General features: G+C 34.6%; 1 protein-coding gene across 1 annotated transcript in view; it reads right to left on the bottom strand.

The window, feature by feature from the left end:
- Nucleotides 1–566: 566 nt before the first annotated feature.
- Nucleotides 567–22,164, bottom strand: part of LEMD3 (LEM domain containing 3) — a 74,788-nt gene continuing 53,190 nt past the window's right edge. Inside the window, exons 5-13 of the mRNA XM_086400165.1 lie at nt 12,345–12,424; nt 12,115–12,260; nt 10,895–10,996; nt 10,685–10,787; nt 9,833–10,011; nt 5,074–5,155; nt 3,158–3,263; nt 2,979–3,057; nt 567–2,761 (exon numbers count right to left, since the gene is read on the bottom strand). Coding sequence (XP_086256291.1) covers nt 2,598–2,761; nt 2,979–3,057; nt 3,158–3,263; nt 5,074–5,155; nt 9,833–10,011; nt 10,685–10,787; nt 10,895–10,996; nt 12,115–12,260; nt 12,345–12,424 — 1,041 coding nt within the window. The 3' untranslated portion in view covers nt 567–2,597. The remainder of the gene's footprint in view (nt 2,762–2,978; nt 3,058–3,157; nt 3,264–5,073; nt 5,156–9,832; nt 10,012–10,684; nt 10,788–10,894; nt 10,997–12,114; nt 12,261–12,344; nt 12,425–22,164) is intronic.

Here is a 22,164-nt window from a genome sequence, read left to right on the forward strand (position 1 = left end):
TCTGCTTTCTTCACTCACTGTATTTTCAACAGTACCTTTTAAGTAAGCTGTCTATGTTCTTCCTCTAGATTATGACCATCTTGAAGACTGTGTCATGTCTTTTTCATCTTTGTACTCCTAACAAATAACAGTGCCTGACATTTGTTAGCAATCAATAAAATTCTACCAACTAAATCTTCTTTTTACTTGATTAAACCATCTAAAAATCTAAAGCAATGCTACTCAAAGTAGCAAGACCACAGACTGTTTATTTATGATAAAGTGTTTGAGCCAGAATGTGTGCAAGAATGGCTTCCTTTTTTGAGCAAGTCTTGCTATGAAAAAATGTTTAGCTAAACCAAGCAGTGCTATCTGATCTATATTCTTGCCCCACTTTGAGCCAAACACTTGAAAGTTAGACAAAGACATTTTCATAAAGAAAATTAACTTTCATCCACTTTTATAGCATATGTATATTTACAAATACCCAAAAAGATTAAAAATAAAGGGATCTACTTTCACTGGTTAAAAATAATATAATAAACACACAGAGCACTTAAAAAATTTTTTTTAAAAGCCAAGACACATTAAAAAAAAACCTAATAAATTTTTAATTAGAATTTTTTTCCTTTTTTTAAACAGGACAAGTAACAGATTACATCAAACTTCAGAACTTTTCAAATATCTAGTTATTATACACATTCCCATCTGTCTTGCAGGGAGGGATCTTGGTCGGCTTAACAGTTTCAGGTAAAATAAGCTGCATAATAGTATATATTACAATAATAAGTGTACAATGCTTACATGGAATATGTTTTAGAAGCAAGAAAAAGATGCATATGCATCGAAAGGCGACCTCTTAAAATGCCACAACTATTTTTTTACATTCACTCTTGTAACAGGTCACAAGATGGGGTCACTAAGCTCAGATAAATCACTGTGATGCACATAAAATACAGAAAGATTGGTTATTATATATATTATATATATATTTATATTTTCACACGTTAGCATCTGAGACATAAACTGAGAATTTAAAATTTATTCTCTTCAGGTAACAAATCATTTTTTATTCTTCATAAACATGGTGCCCACAAAAGCACAAAGGTAAGGCACAATAAGGTTTTCTGTTACAGAACAGTGTGCATCATGTTTACTTAACCAGGAAACGTGCATTAACTGTGCAAGTTCATGCTGCAAACCTAACACATATACAATTTTAAATAAAAGGAAACTGAGCTTTAAACAAAATCAAGATTGGTACAATTTCAGCTTTTTCACATATTCATTTGGACTGACAATGATATATCAACAGGTTATTTTTAAAAAGCCAATTGCTACAAGTAAACTTTGCTCCATAACTATTTTAATCTGAAATCATAAACCATAATAAAGTAACTTTACTGAAACAAAGTAAATACCCAGGCACAAAGTGACCATCACTCGTGCATTTAATATACTGCGACCTTTCATAACCCAAAATTGCAAACGGAATTTTTCAAATACACATTTTGCTGCGACAATGTGCCCTGTTTTAAACTTGACATATAACAGGGAAGCTAACATTTCATTAAATTATAAATAGATTGGGAAAATGACTTAATCCCAGCGGTACTATGTCATAGCCCTAGTATTTATAATAAATACAGCTTTTCACAAAATAGTTTCCCAATATCTGCCAATTGCTTTTTTATTGCTCACATAAATTTGAATCTATTACAACTGATATTGGAACTTTCACACAAAATCATACTCAGACATTTTTATATAAAACCTATAAAAGTTATTTTAAACTTGTATCTAATACTTCCAGGTGTTCGGCTGTTTGATCTGTATGATAGTATAGCCATATGTATATATGTGTGTGTATATATACACATATACACATACACACATATATATATACATACACACATATATACACATACATATATATACACACATTAGATTATGAATAAAATAGGAAGCTTATTTTACTGCTTTAATGCAGACATCCTCACAAAACAGACTACTTTGGCCGTCACCAGCATTTATACATATATACAAAAGCCAGTTTAAGTACATGAACATCCACTTACACTTTTATGTAACCACTAAACCCGAATTGATTTTCCCATATTCCAGCTGTAGCAAATGAATCTCTTACAAGCAATAGAAACCTAAGGTTAAATTGGGAAATTAACAGTTTTACCACATTAGCCTGTAAGGAACTATTTAGGTGACTGTATACAAAAATTCACAATATCAGTTTACAGGAAATTATGGAAAAACAAGAAGCCTTTTCCCCATGCTTTTGTGTGGTTATTCAAACACTTCTTGGTGCAAAAATACAACCATCACATTTGAAAATGCTTAATAAGGTCAATGTTCCTCATGCAAAACTTTTAAGTGCATTGGCTTAACTGAACTCCAAAAACTGAACAAAACAATTACTCTATCTACTCAGCATTGCTGCCTCACTGCTAAGTCCCTTTGGAACCTTAAGATTTCTGGAACGTTCAAATAGAGCTGTATTCAATAAAAATATTACATACAAAAAGCATTTAAAAAGGGAGACAGGAAGCCAAACAGGAATTTTCCTACTGTAAAGAACAGTCTTAGGAGTGGAAGAAGTCTTTTCAGGAACCTCCTTGAGAATTGGCTAGGCCAGTCCGAAGACGAAGATGAGACATAGAGTTCATATGTTTATTTGATGGCTTCAAGGGAGTGTTGCAAGTAAGAGCCTGGGGAAAGCGATGGTGATATCTATCTAGTCGTAAATATTTTACTGTAACCAATTTCCCTGTTGTAAGATAAAAATAATATTTTAGATCTGTATGAATGTGCTTAATATTAATAGAAAACAAACCGTGGTAAAAGATAAATGAACACAAATAAAATAATTAAAATTATTACTCTACAAATGATAACCTAAGATTCTTTAATTTAAAATCTGGTGGAATTTAACAGTAAGCCATAATTTATCTTTTCAAAATGTTTGTAGTATTCGAATTTCTTACCATCAAACCAAGAGCCATGCAATGCCTTAAAAGCTTTCCCAGCATATTCTGGAGACAGACATTTAACATATACACAACCCTGTAATATTTTAAAAAGAAAACAAAAAGGAAGAAAGAAATAGTCTTAGTTTAATAGCAACAATTCAAAATGTAGAATTCAATGGTGAAAGTTACTTTACCTCACGAGAGTTCTTGTCTACTGCAATGTGAACAATGCCATCATTATCACTGCATTTTTCTAAAATTGCTTCTTGAATTGCCAAATGCCACTGATCCCCTATTTCCCTAAAAAATTAATGAAAACAAAAATCAACAGCCATATTCTTACTTAGAAAGAAGTTTTCTGTCTCTTCAACGAGTGCATGCTAAGTTGCTTCAGTTGTGTCTGACTCTGCAACCCCATGGACCGTAGCCTAGCGGGCTCCTCTGTCCATGGGATTCTCCAGGCAAGAATACTGGAGTGGGTTGCCATGCCCTCCTCCAAGGGATCTTTCTGACCCAGGGATTGAACCTGCATCTCTTATGTCTCCTGCATTGGCAGGTGGGTTCTTTACCACTAGCATCACCACATACCTAACTAGAATCAGGACAGCTTAAAAACCATATATTGTAAAAAACTAATAGTATATAAATGCTTGTTACTAGCAGTAGGTAGATTTAAAAATGTTGGCATTCAGAAGTCCCAGCTATGTTCTCACTTTCCAGTGTAAGACTGTACAAGCTGAGGCACTGAAGGATCAGCCTACCATAGCAAGAAGGATCAGCCTACCACAGGAAGAAGGATCAGCCTACCATAGCAAGATAAATATGTTTTCAATTTTATGTTTAAAATCCTTTGCACTTACAGTCATTTCTCTTTTCTATCTAAACAAGTGTTAACAAACACTTCAATGAGTTGTGATAAACTTATAAAAGTATTATTTTTAATGACATTTTCAAATTCCTAACTTAAGGAAAATTCTTAGTAAATATTATATTCTGAGCTTTTTTCCCCAAAATATTAGAAACTTTATACAGGACAAACATTTTGCAAAAATAAGTCACTTTACTATTATGAAAGAGGTTCTGTTATAGTAACACACATTTGTCTTTCTTGTGAGATACAGACGGTGGGGCAGAGGAAAAGGCCATTCCACTTCAAATCATAAATCTTCATCTCAGGTAATAAAATACTGGGCTGGCATAGACTTCCTAATCTCTAAGGTATAGGGTGAGACTCCCAGTAGAGGGATCACCACACTGTCATTTCTACCTCTGCAAAATGAAGGGGGTGTGTGTTGTGTGTGTGTATGCTGACAGTGCTTTTCACATTAACAATTTCACCGTTACTTAATCTACCATATCAACTATTTCTTGAAATAAATGAGTTATCAGATGGGAATTATGCATATTTTATATATATTACAATTTCCACTATCAGCTTTAAAAAAAAAACAGAATTTGATTTGTCCTATTATTGGACAGATAAGCAGTCACCTCTAGGAAGCAAATTCTAAAGATTATTACAGCTTATATGTAAAATATTATGGATTTTAAAGAAATAACTTTTGACTATACTATATTCTGGAATGCACGTGTCACTGTAATTATATAGAAAAGTTTCTCAAATGGTAAATGGACATAAAAGTTCCTCAAATATTGCAATGACAGGTAGACAAATCTTATAGAAAGGAGGGTATGTACCTTTCGTAGAAAACTTTTTATAAGGGTTTGGAAATTTTAAGACAGCAGATATTTTTATTTATATTGCCTACAGAGGCAAAGAGTGGTGGCAAACATGACATACATTTAATAAAGGATACTGTTGATTATCATCGTATCTGTCATTAATCTGATTCAAGCATCTGTCTTCTATAAGGGATTCACAGTAAATACAAAGATTTTAAAAAGTTTTTCAAGTCATTATACACCTGTGTCTTTTGGGAAAACTTTGTTTCAAATTTAAAAAGAAGAATTGGGAAAACCATAACATTTTGGTAGTTAATATTTAGAAGTAAAGGAGATTTTTCAATTATAGACACAGCATTATAAGACTATCATGTATTTTTCATCCAAATATTAAAAAATTGCATGTACCTTTTGTCATAATACTTACATAACTGGATCAAACATATTTCGAATCTTCAGACATGGTGTCAAACTATTTGGTGGTGAATTTCTTCTATCTAAATGAAATGCTATAAAAAAACAAATTAGTTTTACTATTTTCCAGTGTTCCATTTTATTGAAAGGTATTCAGTCACTGAGTTCATTCAAAAAATATTCATTGCATGCTTTTACTATGAGCTAGATCCCTGGATCAAGGTGAATAAGACACACACAGTCACAAGACAGACACAGAGTCACTGATCTCACACTTTACAGTGGGGGAGACAGATGAAAAACAGTATCAACAAAGAAATTATAACTGTGGCAAATTCTAAGAAAGAAGGGTATAGAAAGCTGTCAATGTACTTAAGCCCATCTGTGAATATCAGATAACACTGAGGAGGGTGTACCTATGGTTGATACTTGTTGATGTATGACAGAAAACCACAAAACTCTATAAAGCAATTATCTTTCAATTAAAAAAGAAAAAATTTATGCTGAAACCTAAAGAATAAACAGAGACAGAATAAAGAGAGGTGTAAAGGACATCTAAAGCAAAGGTGACAGCTTATACAAAGCCCAAGGCAAGAAGGAACTTGATATATTCAAATTAACTAAAAGACAGCCACTGTGACTAGAGATGGAACAACAGAAAGATAAACCTGAGGAAGATGCTGGATTACGGAGGACTATGTAAGCCACATTAAAGTCCTTGGACATTACCATAAGAGCAATGGGAATCCACTCAAATGTTTTAAGGACAGGAATAGTAAGACAGGATCTCTTAAAATTTTTAAATAGACTGTTATGTGGAAAATAGATGGAGGTAAAAAATGAATGCAAGGAGACCAGTTAGAGGTTATTATGTTGTCCAAGAGGAGATGATGGCAATGTGGATAAGACAGGTCAATGATGAAGATGGAAATAAGTGGACAGAATCAGTCAAATCTATTATGGAACAGATTTGACATGACTTGTTTAATGACCGCACATGTAGGGACTCAGGGAGAGATTAAGGATGACTCCCAGGTTTTTGACAGAACCGACTGAAGAGGGGACGGTATCATTAATTAAACAGGACACTGGAGGAGAGGTCAGTTTGGAGAGAGATGACATTATGTTCGTGCATATATTGAAAGTCTGGCGCTTCTTAGTAGTACAGAAGACAAGTACACAGCTGTGTATAAAAATTTGAAAGTCAAAACAGAAGACTTAGTGCATGATATAAAATTGAAAGTTATCAACATATATATAGCAAATGAAGTTGCAGCATAGGATCATTTGAGAAGACCAGGAGAAGATAAAAGATGGCCTGGAAAGACTTAAATACTTAGAGGTCCAGGAAAATTTGGAAAAAAAGAATTAAGAAATGCTAAGAAGTAGGATGAAAACCAGAAGAAAGTGGCAACCACAAAACAAGGAAGTACCAAGGCAGGTTCAATTGTGAATACTGCTAAGTAAAATAAGGACAAGAAAGAAAAATGTCCATTGAAATTAGCAATGAGAGCTATTTCCTTGAAATGATGGGGATGGGTAACAGACTGAAGTCAGCTAAAGAATAAATGGGGAGAAGGCAATGGCACCCCACTCCAGTACTCTTGCCTGGAAAATCCCATGGACGGGGGACCCTGGTGGGCCTCAGTCCATGGGGTCGCTAAGAGTCGGACACGACTGAGCAACTTCACTTTCACTTTTCACTTTTATGCACTGGAGAAGGAAATGGCAACCCACTCCAGTGTTCTTGCCTGGAGAATCCCAGGGATGGGGGAGCCTGGTGGGCTGCCGTCTACAGGGTCGCACAGAGTTGGACACGACTGAAGCAACTTAGCAGCAAAGAATAAATGGGAGGTGAAAAAGTAAAGACAGTGAGTAAACTGTTTAATGCTGTTTGGCAGGTAGAGACACAGGGTGACAGCTACAGGACAATGTATAGTGCAACAATGTGTTTTAAAGATGAGACTACAGTATGTTTCAGTGCTAATGAAAAGATCCAGGAGAGGCAGGAATTTAAAACACAGTAAGGGAAGATATGGGAGAAGACTAGAGGGAATGAGATCCAGAGGGATCCTCTAAAAAGAAGGGCTGGGTCCCTGTTAAGTGAGAAAGCTCCTTGATTGCAACAGGAGGTGAGGATGAGCATGTCTGTATGTTAGTTGCTCAGTCATGTCTGACTCTTTGCAACACCATGGACTCTATAGCCTGCCAGGATCCTTTGTCCGTGGAATTCTCCAGGAAAGAATACTGGAGTGGGCTGCCAGTTCCTTCTCCAGGCAATCTTCCCAACCCAAGGATCAAACCCAGGTCTCCCACAGTACACAGATTCTTTACCATCTGAGCTACCAGGATAGGACAGATTCTGGTAATTCTATGGATTTGGTGGTGGAAATTTGAGGCAGGTACAATCCAATTGCTTCTATTTGAATCATCAACTGAGAATCAGAAGACAGAGAAGAGCAAAGGTTTGAAAAGAGGGGATGAGATCTAAAACTGCTATTGAGTAGAATAGGAAACTGAAGTGACTAGCAAAAAATGGTAAGAACAAGAAAGGCAAGTAGTACTAACAACCTACTTGCAGTTAATTATTTATAAAGGTGCCAGTCTGCCAAGTGGTTATGACTTTCCTTGCTCTGCTCAGTCATTAGCATACAGACAAGCAGAGATAAACAGTTCCATCCTTGGTTGGAATTTACCAGGGTAAGATTAAGGACAGGTGATGACATAAGGGTACTAGCAAGAGAGTGACTGAAAAGATGGACCAAGGAAACTAAGATGGACAGGAAAAGAAGTAAAGATAGGAGAAAGGCTAAAGGAACTGGAGAAAGAATGTGCACTGAAGAATCAGAGATTCTGGAGTTCCCAAATACATGAAGCAGGAAGGCTGAAAGGATGAGCTCAAGACAAAAACCAGAGTGTATCAATTAAAGTTTTCAGAAGTGTCAGTAATAAGAAACATCTGGAGTATGAATATTCGAACAATGTTTGACATGGGATGGAGGTATAGTGACTAGATATGAAAAATCTTTGCCAAATCTCACATCAAGAAGGTTTATGAACCTCTAGTACCTTCCGAACTTCTCTAGCAGTATATAGATTCTGTTCTTAGATGACCTTTTAGGTGCAGACAGTCTGACTTCCTTGAAATTCTAATAATGACCTAGGTTAGCAGGGGTTCAACCAGAAAAAACAGAAACATTCATATCACCTTATTTTAGCCTACACCCAAGACTCCAAAAAATAAAAGACCTGGAAGAAACTATCCCTGGCCAATTCTAGTCAGAAAGTAGTTCAAAAGATCAAACGGATTGATCTAACTGAACTCTAATTCCCATGGCTATGTAAAGATACAGTAGCTACTGAATGATACATTTTAAATACCTCAGGAGCTACCTTTGGGTCCTTTAAATGAATGCTGTTTATTCCAAACATGACATTTGTCAGAAGCATAGAGAATTCTTGTGCTTCCCAGCAGATAGTGTTTAATTTTTAACTGGTGCTTTAAAATACCTTTCGACATACTAATATTATCATCAATTTCTTATTTAAGTACTATTTAGAAACTGAACTAAAAATTCAGTAAGGTTGACTATTTAACAGTTACTTGGGGAAAGTACCATTAAATGACAATAGCCTGCAGTGGTAGTGAACTCAAAAGACTACTGTAACTATTATACCAACTCTTCAGACACGCACCATTTTGTTATTTAGCCACAACACTCGGTTTTGGGATATCTCACTTCACTGACCAGGGATTGATCCTGGACCACGGCAGTGAAAGCCTGAAATGCTAACCAGGGAACTCCCCAGCATGCACCCTTTAAAACAAATAGTTAATGGTTTAGTGTCATCTTGGCAACAAAGCTTCATTTTTATGCCACGATTACGGAACCTATTATTCAAGGTCTTTGAAAGTGAAACTCAATTAGAGAAAAAAGGGAGAGATTGCATTTTATTTCAATTTCAAAACAATTAACTTACCTTTCCCATATAGTCTAAGTATAGCAAGCATTGATAAATATGCTTTCTATCCAACAAGATTAAAAGAAACTCAACTCACTACTAGTTCTGAAATACAAATTAAACTAGCCATGAGATTTCTTTTTGCAATTAACCATTAATACACAAAAAATTCAAATGTGCTAACAGTTATTACTTGTAGAGGTTTAGGTACATAAGGCAACCAAACACCAAATCCTCCTATAAACTTATATCTGTTTTTGCAACTATACAAACATTAAGAAAAATATGGAAAGACACCCACAAAAGTGACTTGGCATGAGATATGCAAGTATCGCATTGGTGAAAGACTCTTAATGAAAAAGGCAAGCAAAAATAGAAAAAAAGAGAAGTTAAAAAGTTATGATTTCACTTACATATGTTTTAAATGTAAAATAAATATATACTTGTGCATATATAAACATGTATATATAAGTAAGAAATATATAAATTATATATTACAAATTATCTGCACAAAAAATATCAGGGGAAAAGAATGCAGTTAGATCTTTAATACTAGGTTGCTTTTAGTAAGTGAAAGAGAAAAAAATCAAAGTAATGTATCTAGTACTATATCACTGTGAAGACAAACCACGTTATTTGTATTAGCACACAGAAAAGTGGGAGGACAGTAAGAAGCTAACACTGACTCTCTATGGGATGGGGCTGGAAGGGAGCTTTGCCATCATATATCTTTCAGTTGTACTATTTTAAACACATAAGAATTTTATATTTGAAAAAACTATCTATATTTTTTTGTTAAGCATACATACCTTGACCTTGCCACACTTTAGAAGGTATTACTAATATTTTGTCACAGGAGGCAGAAGGCTGGATCCACCGCCAAACTAGAAAGTCTGCACCACCTATTCTTCGTGTTTCTGTGCGAACTCTAGACTCATTAGCAGCAAGGAAGTCAACAGCTCTATCCCAGACTTTCTTCATTTTCTTCCTATCATTTGAAGGAAAATGACAAATTTACTATCTTTGTTTGTCATCTTTTTCAAATATTAGTAACTGAAGGTAGTAGTTGTTATTCTTAATTAGGGCTGTTCTTATCAATGCTTATGCAGTTTTTCCCAAAAAGATTAAGGTGCCTGAAATTCCCATCAAATTTATCATATTTGGATGTCCAGAGGTGGAACAATGCATTGGTATTTTCCCCTCTCAAAAGCTCTACTGATGATTCTGATATGCTGCTACACATCTTACACAGGGTAAGAACGCTGCTTTAGGATGTGACATCATCTTTTACTTTCAAGAAGTTGTTGTTGAATTCTTTTATTTAAAAAGCTTCATTAACAACAAAATAAAGTATTTTAAAACATTAGTAAAACATCACTGGCTACTGTCTGTCTCTGTTTATTTATCAGGATATAATTGAAGGAAATAAAGTAGAGACTTTTAAAAAGTAAGAAAAGTATGCTTAGAAATCCAGTTGTCTATTATGCCACTTAAAATAAGGCCGATAATAGATGAAAGCTTAGAAAAGAGTTTAAAGTACAAAAAGACACCTGTATAGTAAAACAGCTATTGTTGAGAAGGGTCATAACTCTCAATGCAATTTTCATGACAGCAGAAGGTAACATTCTGATTTACTTCAACTCATAATGCTTTGAACACACCTGTCATGAGGCTGTATTAAAGAATCTCGCACATGGGGAATAGGCATGTAAGGCTGTAAATCTTTATTTTCCTGGCAAGCTTCATTATGACTTCGTAAAACATCTGAAAGTAAATCAAAAAAATATATAAAGAAAACAACTATTGGACACCATGTAATTTATCACATGATGAGTATTCTAGAATAGTTCAGATTTTTACAAATACTGTACCTATAATCTTTACCACCATATCATACATCTGCCTTGTTTCCTCTTCTTCTTTTGTCCAGCGATATTTCATGTAACGCAGAACGACACAAACCATCACTACACCTGTAATATTTACATATATTGTGTTTTAAAATTGTGGTCAGTGGCATTCAGTAATGTTTGTTGCAACCTGAAACAACCGTCAGTTGTTAAATCTGGTATAACAAAGTGGAAGGAAAAAAAGCCATTTTGACAGTTTCTATAGGTGATTATTTTAACTGCCATAATGGGATAGTGGAATAAGTCTTCAAGACAGTGGTTTGATTTAGCTATATAATAAAATTAAATATAAAAATTTAATATTAAACATTTCCCAGTGTGTCACTTAATCTTTCCAGAAAAAAATTTCTTCCTTAGGTTGACAACTGAACATTTAAATTCCATTTTTTTTTTTTCTGAATACAAAGTAACATGCTTCACAAACCTTTTTCTTTGCAGCATTAAGCTACTAGAAAAGTGAGTCTTATGAAACTGTAAACATTTAATTTTAAGCAAACTAAATTATTTTTAAAGGACTTGGGTAGAAAAGAGAAGAAATTTCTAGTAGTCACATAAAATTAAGAGGCCTGAATGAAAATTTTAATTTGGATAAATAATATTTTTAAAATTAAAAATAATTTTTAAAAAGTTAATTTCTAACTCAGTATTTAAAAAACAAGCTAATTTTTGTATCTTCCTGCTCTATTTCCTAAAGTGGATTTCTATCTATGCACTGTATTTGCTTTTTCTGTAACATTCATATGACAAAGTCTGATTCCTACTTCTCATAGCACTGTTTCCTAAGCCCTTAGATTGATACTGACATTGTGTATGTGTTAGTCCCTTCAGTTGTGTACAACTTCTTGCAACCCAATGGATTATAGCCACCAGGCTCCTCTGTCCATGGGATTTCCCAGACAAGAATACTGCAGTGGGTTGCCATCCCCTTTTCCAGGGGATTTTTTCACCCAGGGATCAAACCTGGGTCTCCTGCACTACAAGCAGATTCTTTACCATCAGAGCCACCGGGAAAGCCAACCAACATTATAAAAACCCTCAATATTACTATATCTTAGTGAAGACTTCTGGATGCGCTTTATAATGACAACTATTACAGAAGTATATTCTCAACCCTGGCATTTGATGAAATACACATGCAAAAATCTAGACTACAATGTATCTTTCTCATTCTCACAACTTACCTAAGCATAACAACAATAACCTGTGGGTAACAGTAACAAAAGCACGTCGAAAACGACACCAGAAGGACATCTGTGGTCTTGTGGATTGTAAAAACTGAACATCAACTATATCTGTCAATTCTTCCTCAGGGCCATAACCAACACACCTATGCAAAAATAATCAAGGGAGAATTTAGTCAAAATCACTGCTTAGACTACAAAATAGACAAAGTAGAAACCAAATCCTTTACCTTATCCCAACATCTTTTCCATTTTCAAAAATCCACTTTAATGAGATGTTAAATGTATCTTCATATTCAGGACCTAAATCCTAATAAGAAAAATAAAGAAAATAACCTTAATAATTCACATTCACTTGATTTTATGTGTAAGCTGTCCTATAAATAACATACCTCATATAACACTTTAAACTATATAATAAAAATGTATTATTCAATACAGAAAAATGAAAAGAAAGAAAAGAAAAAAGTCACCATTTCCCCACCACCCTAAGATAACCACTGTTAACATTTTGCTATGCTTTTTCATTTTTTATTTAAAAAATAAATCTAGATTGTTTTTAAAATTTGCTTTTCAAGTATCATCATGATAAGAGTGAATTAGTCACTTTTTCTTTTTAATGGAATGCTATTTGTAGATGAACAAAATGGCAAATTACTTAGACTCAGGTTTCACAGCCATTTTCTCAACAAGTGAATGAATATGCCCATCAGTTTCAGAGAAACAACTGATTGTGTTATTCATGATAAAATTAAAGCTTTCAAATGAAGTGAAAAGCAGAATTTTTAAAACTTACATCCATTACTATGAGCTTAACAATTTCAGTGCTTAAAAACTTTTGAAATGAGACTGTGCTGTGATATTTACAAATGTGACTTTAGAGTACAGCATATTAAAATGTGTCAACATTTTGAAGATTCGAATAACTAGTGACCCAATATTTTCCAAATGACCAATCATAAGCTATAAAATATTGTGTAGGTAAAAGATCCATTCTAACTGCAAAACAGACGAAAAGGCCTTAGTATGAAAAGTTCACTGTCATGGCTTTAAATTCTATACTACACTAATCTTTAAGAAACTATTACTTGTAGAGTTTTGATGCTGTATCAAAGAAGAGTATCTATCTGACTTGAGAATTAAAATACTTTCCCCTGCTTTTTTGACTACCTATCTGTGTGAGGCTAGATTTTTGTGATGTACTTCAACCAAAACACCATCACAATGGATTGAACACTGAAGCAGATATGAGAATTCAGTTGTCTTTTATTAACCTGGACATTTAAGAGAGTTGCAAAAATGTAAACCGATGCCACTTCTCACTAAATGTTTTTACTTTGGAAACTAGTATTTTTCATAAAACACTATTTATGCTAACATGTAATAAAGTCATTATTCTTATTTTAAATGAATAAGTAAACTTTAAAATGTTGCTTTAATTTCTAATATGGCAAATACATATCTAAATAAATAAATACATACATATATATTCTACAAACAAATGCCATTTAGGATCATCAGTAATTTTAGGATTACAAAAGGATCCTGAAACCTGAAAGTTTAAGAAGTGCTATGCATAAGTGGATTATGTATTTTTTAAATCAAAATATTAAAAACGAAAGTGGTGTTGTATTATACAAACTGTTTTTCTACTTGCTTTTTTCACAGAATGAACTGGTGTTGTCAATGTATATCAGTATAAATATTCATGAGACAACTCCAATTTTTTCCAGTACAACAGTATTCCATTGTGTGGTTATTTTACACCATCATCCTCTCACTAATGAACATGAAATGGTTTCAATTATTTGAGTATAACAAATAATACTGTAATAAACATCCTTAAAAATTCTTTCATTCAAAATATTTATTGAGGGCCCACTATGTGCCAGGTACTGTTCTAGGACCTAGAAATGTAGCACTAAGCAAAAAGCCAAAATTCTCCATGCTCATGGGAACTTGTATTCTATTCAAAAGTATGTCTTTATATACTTTTGGAAGTGCAAAAAAATGAATTTCTAAAAGTAGAAATAGAAACAAGAAGTCACTTTATAAAATTCTTTAAAAATATTTATATGTAATAGCTACTGCATTTTAACAACAGATTCTTCAACAGCATTGGAAATTACAATGTTCTCATTTGATCAGTTTACTTTCTAATGTTATTTTAATATATCAAATTTGAAAGTATAATAAAGAATTTTATGAAGCAAAACTAATCTTGCTAGGCATCATTACTTATGTGTAACTACTGCCAGGGTTTTCAGATGCTAACGATAACCTATAGGCTATTTTTTTTTAAGTGTGATAATTTCAGCATTATTTATAAATACCAAAAAATTTGTAGTCAATGTTAGCATTTAATGATTAAAAGATGACTTATATATGAGATCACTTCTGTTGGATATTATTAAATTAGAAATAATCATGACGAGAGCTAAATAGCTATATACTTTAAAAAGTAAAATACAGCATTCAACTATTACTATGAAAGATATACAATCATGTGAATAAGAACTAGAAAATAAGAAAAAGTAAATTTGTTTAGTATTGCTTCAAAAAGTTATGCAATTATAAAAGATAAGTTCAGGCAATTTCTGCCTTTTTTTAAAATTTTTTTATTGAAGGATAATTGCTTTACAGAATTTTGTTGTTTTCTGTCAACCTCGATATGAATCAGCCACAGGTATACATATCCCTCCCTTTTGAACCTCCCTCCCAATAATTACTGTTTTAATTTTTGTAAGTAGACAGCAGAAATCACCTTGCATATAACTAAAAAATCAAACAGAACTCATATTCACTTACTCTAAATTAGAGAAGATTAAAGCTTTGATAAAGAAACATCAAGAGAACATATTTCTGGTTATATTGCATGGATGAGGATTAGATAAAGCACAAGCAATACAAGATTTTGAAAACTCCATACAACAATATTAACATGGGAAAGACTAGAGATCTCGTAAGAAAATTAGAGATACCAAGGGAACATTTCATGCAAAGATGGGCACAATAAAGGACAAAAATGGTATGAAACTAACAGAAGCAGAAGATATTAAGAAGAGGTGGCAACAATACACAGAAGAACTATACAAAAAAGATCTTCACGACCCAGATAATCATGATGGTGTGATCACTCACCTACAGCCAGACATCCTGGAATGCAAAGTCAAGTGGGCTTTAGGAAGCATCCCTACAAACAAAGCTAGTGGAGGTGATGGAATTCCACTTGAGCAACTTCAAATCCTAAAAGATGATGCTGTAAAAGTGCTTCACTCAATATGCCAGCAAATTTGGAAAACTCAGCAGTGGCCACAGGACTGGAAAAGGTCAGTTTTCATCCCAATCCCAAAGAAAGGCAATGCCAAAGAATGCTCAAACTACCACACAACTGCACTCATCTCACACTCTAGCAAAGTAATGCTCAAAAATCTTCAAGCCAGGCTTCAATAGCATGTGAACTGTGAATTTCCAGATCTTCAAGCCATATTTAGAAAAGGCAGAGGAACCAGAGATCAAATTGCCAACATCCACTGGATCATCGAAAAAGCAAGAGAGTTCCAGAAAAATATCTACTGCTTTATTGACTATGCCAAAGCCTTTGACTGTGTGGTTCACAACAAACTGTGGAAAATTCTTCAAGAGATGGGAATACCAGACCACCTGACCTTCCTGCCTCCTGAGAAATCTGTATGTAGGTCAAGAAGCAACAGTTAGAACTGGACATGGAACAACAAACCAGTTCCAAATCGGGAAAGGAGTATGTTAAGGCTGTATATTGTCACCCTGATTACTACACTTATATGCAGAGTACATCATGAGAAACATTGGACTGGATGAAGAACAAGCTGGAATCAAGATTGCCGGGAGAAATCTCAATAACCTCAGATATGCAAATGACACCACCCTTATGGCAAAAAGTGAAGAAGAACTAAAGAGCCTCTTGACGAAAGTGAAAGAGAAGAGTGAAAAAGTTGGCATAAAACTTAACATTCAGAAAACTAGATCACGGCATCTGGTCCCATCACTTCATGGTAAATAGATGGGGAAACAATGGAAACAATGCCAGAATTTGTTTTTTGGGATCCAAAATCATTGAAGATGGTGACTACAGCCATGAAATTAAAAGATGCTTGCTCCTTGGAAGAAAAGTTATGACCAACCTAGACAGCATATTAAAAAGCAGAGATATTACTTTGCCAAAAAAAGCCATTCTAGTCAAGGTTATGGTTTTTCCAGTAGTTATGTACGGATGTGAGGGTTGGACTATAAAGAAAGGTGAGAAGAATTGATGCTTTTGAACTGTAGTGTTGGAAAAGACTCTTTAGAGTCTCTTGGACTGCAAGGAGATCCAAGCAGTCCATCCTAAAGGATCAGTCCTGAATATTCACTGGAAGGAATGATGCTGAAACTCCAATACTTTGGCCACATGATGCAAAAAACTGACTCATTTGAAAAGATTCTGATGCTGGGAAAGATTGAAAGCAGGAGGAGCAAGGGACGACAGAGGATGAGATGGCTGGATGGCATCACTGACTCAATGGACATGAGTTTAAGTAAACTCCGGGAGTTGGTGATGGGATAGGGAGGCCTGGTGTGCTGCAGTCCATGGGGTAACAAAGAGTCGGACACGACTGAGTGACTGAACTGAACTGACACAGAGCTGAAGACCTGTGTTAATTCCTGTTTGCAATATATCGGTTTTTGAAAAGGATTTTGTACTCATTTAGTTCTTTTCAAAGACTGTATCCTTCAAAGACACAAACAAGATTCCACCCTTGAAAGATGTGGATATTTTAAAAATCAATGAAGTACATACATTGTATTTAACTTGTATTTACATACACATTTTTCAGTTTCTGTTCAATGCAGTATGCAGTATTTTATGACATTTTTTCATTACTATACAGAACGTGAAAAATTAGACTAAACATATTTCAAGTAATGCAAAATTAAATGAATTTCCAAGTTTACTTGCTGTGTAATTTAAATATAAAAATGGAGGCTAAAGATTATAAATAGCATGACTGCTCTTGTTAATTATCGTTAAAAATAAACATAATGGTTCAAATTAACAAGGACAGCTACTCTAATAAGTTAAATATGTGGAAGAACAAAGAACTTAACACTTCTAGTTATAAAACAGCAGAAGCATAGAAAAAGGTATCTGTTGTTATTTTTCCATTTTCTGTTCTCCTTTCCTATGTAAATACCCTTCGATATCCAACCACTACTTGCAACACAACAGAACCATGGAATGTTCCTTTATGAATAAACATTTTAGAAAACAAATGATAATTTATTTAAAATTCCCATTAAAGATTTAACAGAGTTTGAGTTCTTAAATAAACCATTACTTCCACAAATATTTGACATAGTACATGGAGTTCTATAGTATCATAATGGAGAAGGCAATGGCACCCCACTCCAGTACTCTTGCCTGGAAAATCCCATGGATGGAGGACCCCTGCAGTCCATGGGGTCACTAAGAGTCAGACACACTGAGCAACTTCACTTTCAGTTTTCACTTTCATGCATTGGAGAAGGAAATGGCAACCCACTCCAGTGTTCTTGCCTGGAGAATCCCAGGGACAGGGGAGCCTGGTGGGCTGCCATCTATGGGGTCGCACAGAGTCGGACACGACTGAGGCGACTTAGCAGTAGCAGCAGCAGCAGTATCATAAAATGGAATTTTTGTAGAAGTAAAAGTTGAATTTTTTTTCTGGCATATGCAAATTAAACAGTTCATGCTAACGCTGCAGCACACAGCATCTACCTGATTTTAAGTCTGAAGTGCTTTATTCACTTGTTGGAGCCACCTGGAAAACTGTAATGCAAGGGGTATGCCAATTTTTTAGCAAAGGGCAGACAGTAAATATTTTAAGCTTTGCAACATATACACTTCTTGTCTCTGTCACTTACATATTTTTAATGCAATCTTTAAAAATGTTGTAAAACCTCAGCAGGCCATACAAAACCAGGCTCATGAGCTGCAGTTTGCCAATCCTCGAGGTAAGGCATTCCTGTATCATAAAACACCCATTTTCAAATAACTGATGATAAACCTCAAGAGGAAACAAAGTTTTTAATTTTTAAAGTAGGTCTATTATTAACATAATTACTTGTTACTATTTATTTATAAGCAACAGCTCAGCTAACACACTGCTGACAGCATCACAGAAATATTTCTAAATTGAAAGGAAGTTTTCCCAAATCTTTAACAAATTAAAACTATTTTAATACACTGTAATTGATCCCCAATCACAAATTTACCTTATTTTCAAAATAACTAGCCGAAATGTGTAATTTAAAAACCCATATCAGATGCTTTGAACTTGGATTACAGTTTCAAAGCACAAAAATAATACTGCTTCATGGAAAAGATTCAGTTCATTAAAGAAAGCAACAAAACACATGGAGGGGAAAAGATAGTGGTACAGCGAAAAGTTAAGCCAACATTAATAATCTACCAGATAAAGTTCACAAATGGATAATTTGCATGACACTAATAGCTATGTGGCTTTAGTGAATATTCTGGTGGCTCAGTGGTAAAGAATCTACCTGCAATGAAGGAGACACTCTGCATCGGAAAGATAGCCTGGAGAAGGAAATGGCACCCCACTCCAGTATTCTTGCCTGGAAAATCCCATGGACAGAGGAGCCTACTGGGCTATAGTTCATGGAGTCTCAAAAGAGTCAGACATGATTTAGGGGCTAAACAATACACACTAGATGCTACCTTTAAATTACGTAAAATATGACACACAGAAATCAACAGTGAGTATGATTTAGTTCTTAATGTTTCAGTGGAAAGTTGATCTTTTACTTCCAGGAATAATGGAAAGAATATGGTCTTTAGAATCCAAGAGGCCTGGAATCAGATCATGACTCCACTACTGAATTGCTGTATGTATAACCATAAGAGGACATTAAGAGAAAATAAGTCATGTAGGCAGATGCATATACTTTGTTCACATCTTCAGATTCTGAACCCTATTCAGTGTCAGTCTCTTGACCACTCAGTATGAGGTATGGGTTATAAACCCAGCTCTTCCATCTAAGAGGCAGAATAGTATAGTGAAAAGAGCAGATATTTTGATTCTATTCACAGTTCCATCACTTACTAGCTGGATGACCTACTTATTAAACCCCTCTGAGCACCGAAGAATTGATGCTTTTGAATTGTGGTGTTGGAGAAGACTCTTGAGAGTCCCTTGGACTGCAAGGAGATCCAACCAGTCCATTCTGAAGGAGATCAGCCCTGGGATTTCTTTGGAAGGAATGATGCTAAAGCTGAAACTCCAGTACTTTGGCCACCTCATGCAAAGAGTTGACTCATTGGAAAAGACTCTGATGCTGGGAGGGATTGGGGGCAGGAGGAGAAGGGGATGACAGAGGATGAGATGGCTGGATGGCATCACTGACTCGATGGACGTGAGTCTGAGTGAACTCCGGGAGTTGGTGATGGACAGGGAGGTCTGGTGTGCTGCAATTCATGGGATCGCAAAGAGTCAGACACGACTGAGTGACTGAACTGAACTAAGCTTTATTTTCTTTATAAAGGTGAGTCTGAAACCACCTACCTTGTTGCATCACTGTGAAATCAAAGGTAACATACAGAAAGTACCAAGACAAATTATACTTGAAATACTATAACCATTATGAAAGGTATTAATTCATTCTATTTTTTAGGATATTTATTTTTCCACAAAGACACAATCTTATTAACAGTGATTAACATTCCAAGTTAGTCCATAAAAATTTATTCAGCCCATAATTTGGCATATTTGCAATCTTCTTTCCTGTTATATTCTTCACAAATCTTAAAACATATTGTGTTTAAAATTAAACAGGTCTTAAAAGTGACCTAGGAAATGAACCACCATTCATTTCATCATTCTATTGCTATGCTATCATACAAAGCTCCTATCATTTAACTTTGCATCTGTCTTTTCATGAAAATAATAGTGCCACGTATTTCCTAAATGTTCCACCAGAGGGACCTCTTAACTTTTCACAAATCAAAACTAGATTTCAACCTCAAAAATGAGGAATAAAAAGCCCAAGAAAAACACTGTAGGAGTAAGAAAAAATGTTACATTTATTTAAATTAATTGTCACATTTATTTAAATTTTCTTTGAAGAAGAAAGTGTGAGAAATAAAAAAAATGGAATATAAAGACTCAAAGTGAAAAAAGTTTTTACTGAGGCTTATTCACTCATTTTGGGCTTCCCTGGTGGCTCGGTGGTAAAGAATCTACCTGCCAGTGCAGGAGACCTAGGTTCAATCCCTGGGTCGGAAAGATCCCCTGGAGAAGGAAATGACAACCCACTCCAGCATTCTTGACTGGGAAATCCCATGGACAGAGAACCCTGGTGGGCTACAGTCCATGGGGTCACAAAAGAGTTGGAGGTGACTTAGGAACTAAACCATTCATTCCTTTTACTCAATCAAACATTTACTTAAAATGCACCAGACGCTGGGGGAAAATTAGCTTACAGCATAGGAGTTCTACATATTCTCTAGCTCATTTATTCCTGAATGCAAAAACTTAATTGTGTTGCAGGTGAAACCATGGTACAAGCACATAAAAGGTACAATAGGTCTCTCTCCAGAAGCAGAAAGCCTACGATATACATATGGTTGTCTCTGTTTGATACCAGAATTGTAGTGGGATTCTTCCATATTTATGTGAGAACTTGGGTAAAATAAAATAGGTTGTGCTAAAATTATCATTACAAATTAGAAAGTAATTTGGCAACATATTTCAAAAGTATTAACAAAAGTTCTTTGAATAAGTGATTTCCTTTCTAGGACTAAGGAAATAAGGAAATAATCACAAAATCAAATACTATAATGCAAAATTAGCGTGCTTTCATAATACTGAAATCCCACAACCCAGGAGAATAAAAACATGTAAAGAAATATTATTCAGTAATAAAGAGGAACAGTTTTTAAAAGCCTGAACAATGACATGGGAAAATGCTAACAACTTTAAGGAAAAAATATCAGTATTTATAACATTTATACTGATACTAATTTCAGGGGGGAAATCTAAGACTAGAGAAACATGGACCAAAATGAGTGGCTAACTTTAGGTGGTGAATCTGAAATGCAGTTTTCCTTTTATTTTCTATATGAGTTAAATCATAAGCATGGGGTAATGTTATATTGAAAAGAAAAAAAGAAGAAGAAGCCTATTAAAAACAGCACCTACACTTTTATCTAGACCATAAAACTTTATTTTTTTTGAAAAATTCCTGTTTAAGGTTTTTCTTTTAGTAGCAGTCCAAACTGCATCTTTGGTACAAGTCGTATCAGATTTCACAGCAACTGAAAATCTGAAAATGAAAACTCCAAAAAGAATACACACACACACCCCCCTAAATGTATAACAAAAAGGATATTATCTCCAGAAAGTAACTTCATTTAACGAATTAAGAAATTAATCCAAAATCTTTTGTAAAAAGACACATTATATGTTCTACTAAATTTCTTCTTTAAAAAGGCAAAACCTAATCTGAAACAAAAAACAGTTCCAGAGAAAAGATACGAAGATCTTTTAAGACTGGAATTCACTATCATCATTTTTAAAAAAAAAACCTCAATACAGACAGTTCTCTACTCAACTCATGAAGGGGTGCTTCTAGTAACTTCTTTGCTGCCAGATTTTAATAGAAGTAATTCTTTTGTACCCACTGCTGCTTGGCTTAGATTTCAATTGTCCCAACTCTGGTTCTATGTCCCTTCTTTTTCACCTTATCCAGTCAAATGGCTGGATAAGAAAAAGATGAAGCCTTATCCTGTCCCCAAGCCCTATCCCATCCATTTAGTCCTTCCTTCGAACACAATTCAGTAGAGTTAAAGAATCTCAGGGTTCTTGTGAAAAGTAACTTAATCCTATCCCAGGAATTTATGACCGACAATAGCACATGTCTGATATCTGTGCCATTACCACTCTGAGAGAGTCAAGTGAAGTGAAAGTTGCTCAGCCATGTCTGACTCTTTGCAACCCCATGGACTATACAGTCCATGGAATTCTCCAGGCC

This window comes from Bos grunniens, chromosome 5 (genome assembly GCF_055505025.1).
Source record: "Bos grunniens cultivar Pamir isolate PY7600 chromosome 5, Bosgru_T2T1.0, whole genome shotgun sequence".
NCBI classification, from domain to species: Eukaryota; Metazoa; Chordata; class Mammalia; order Artiodactyla; family Bovidae; genus Bos; species Bos grunniens.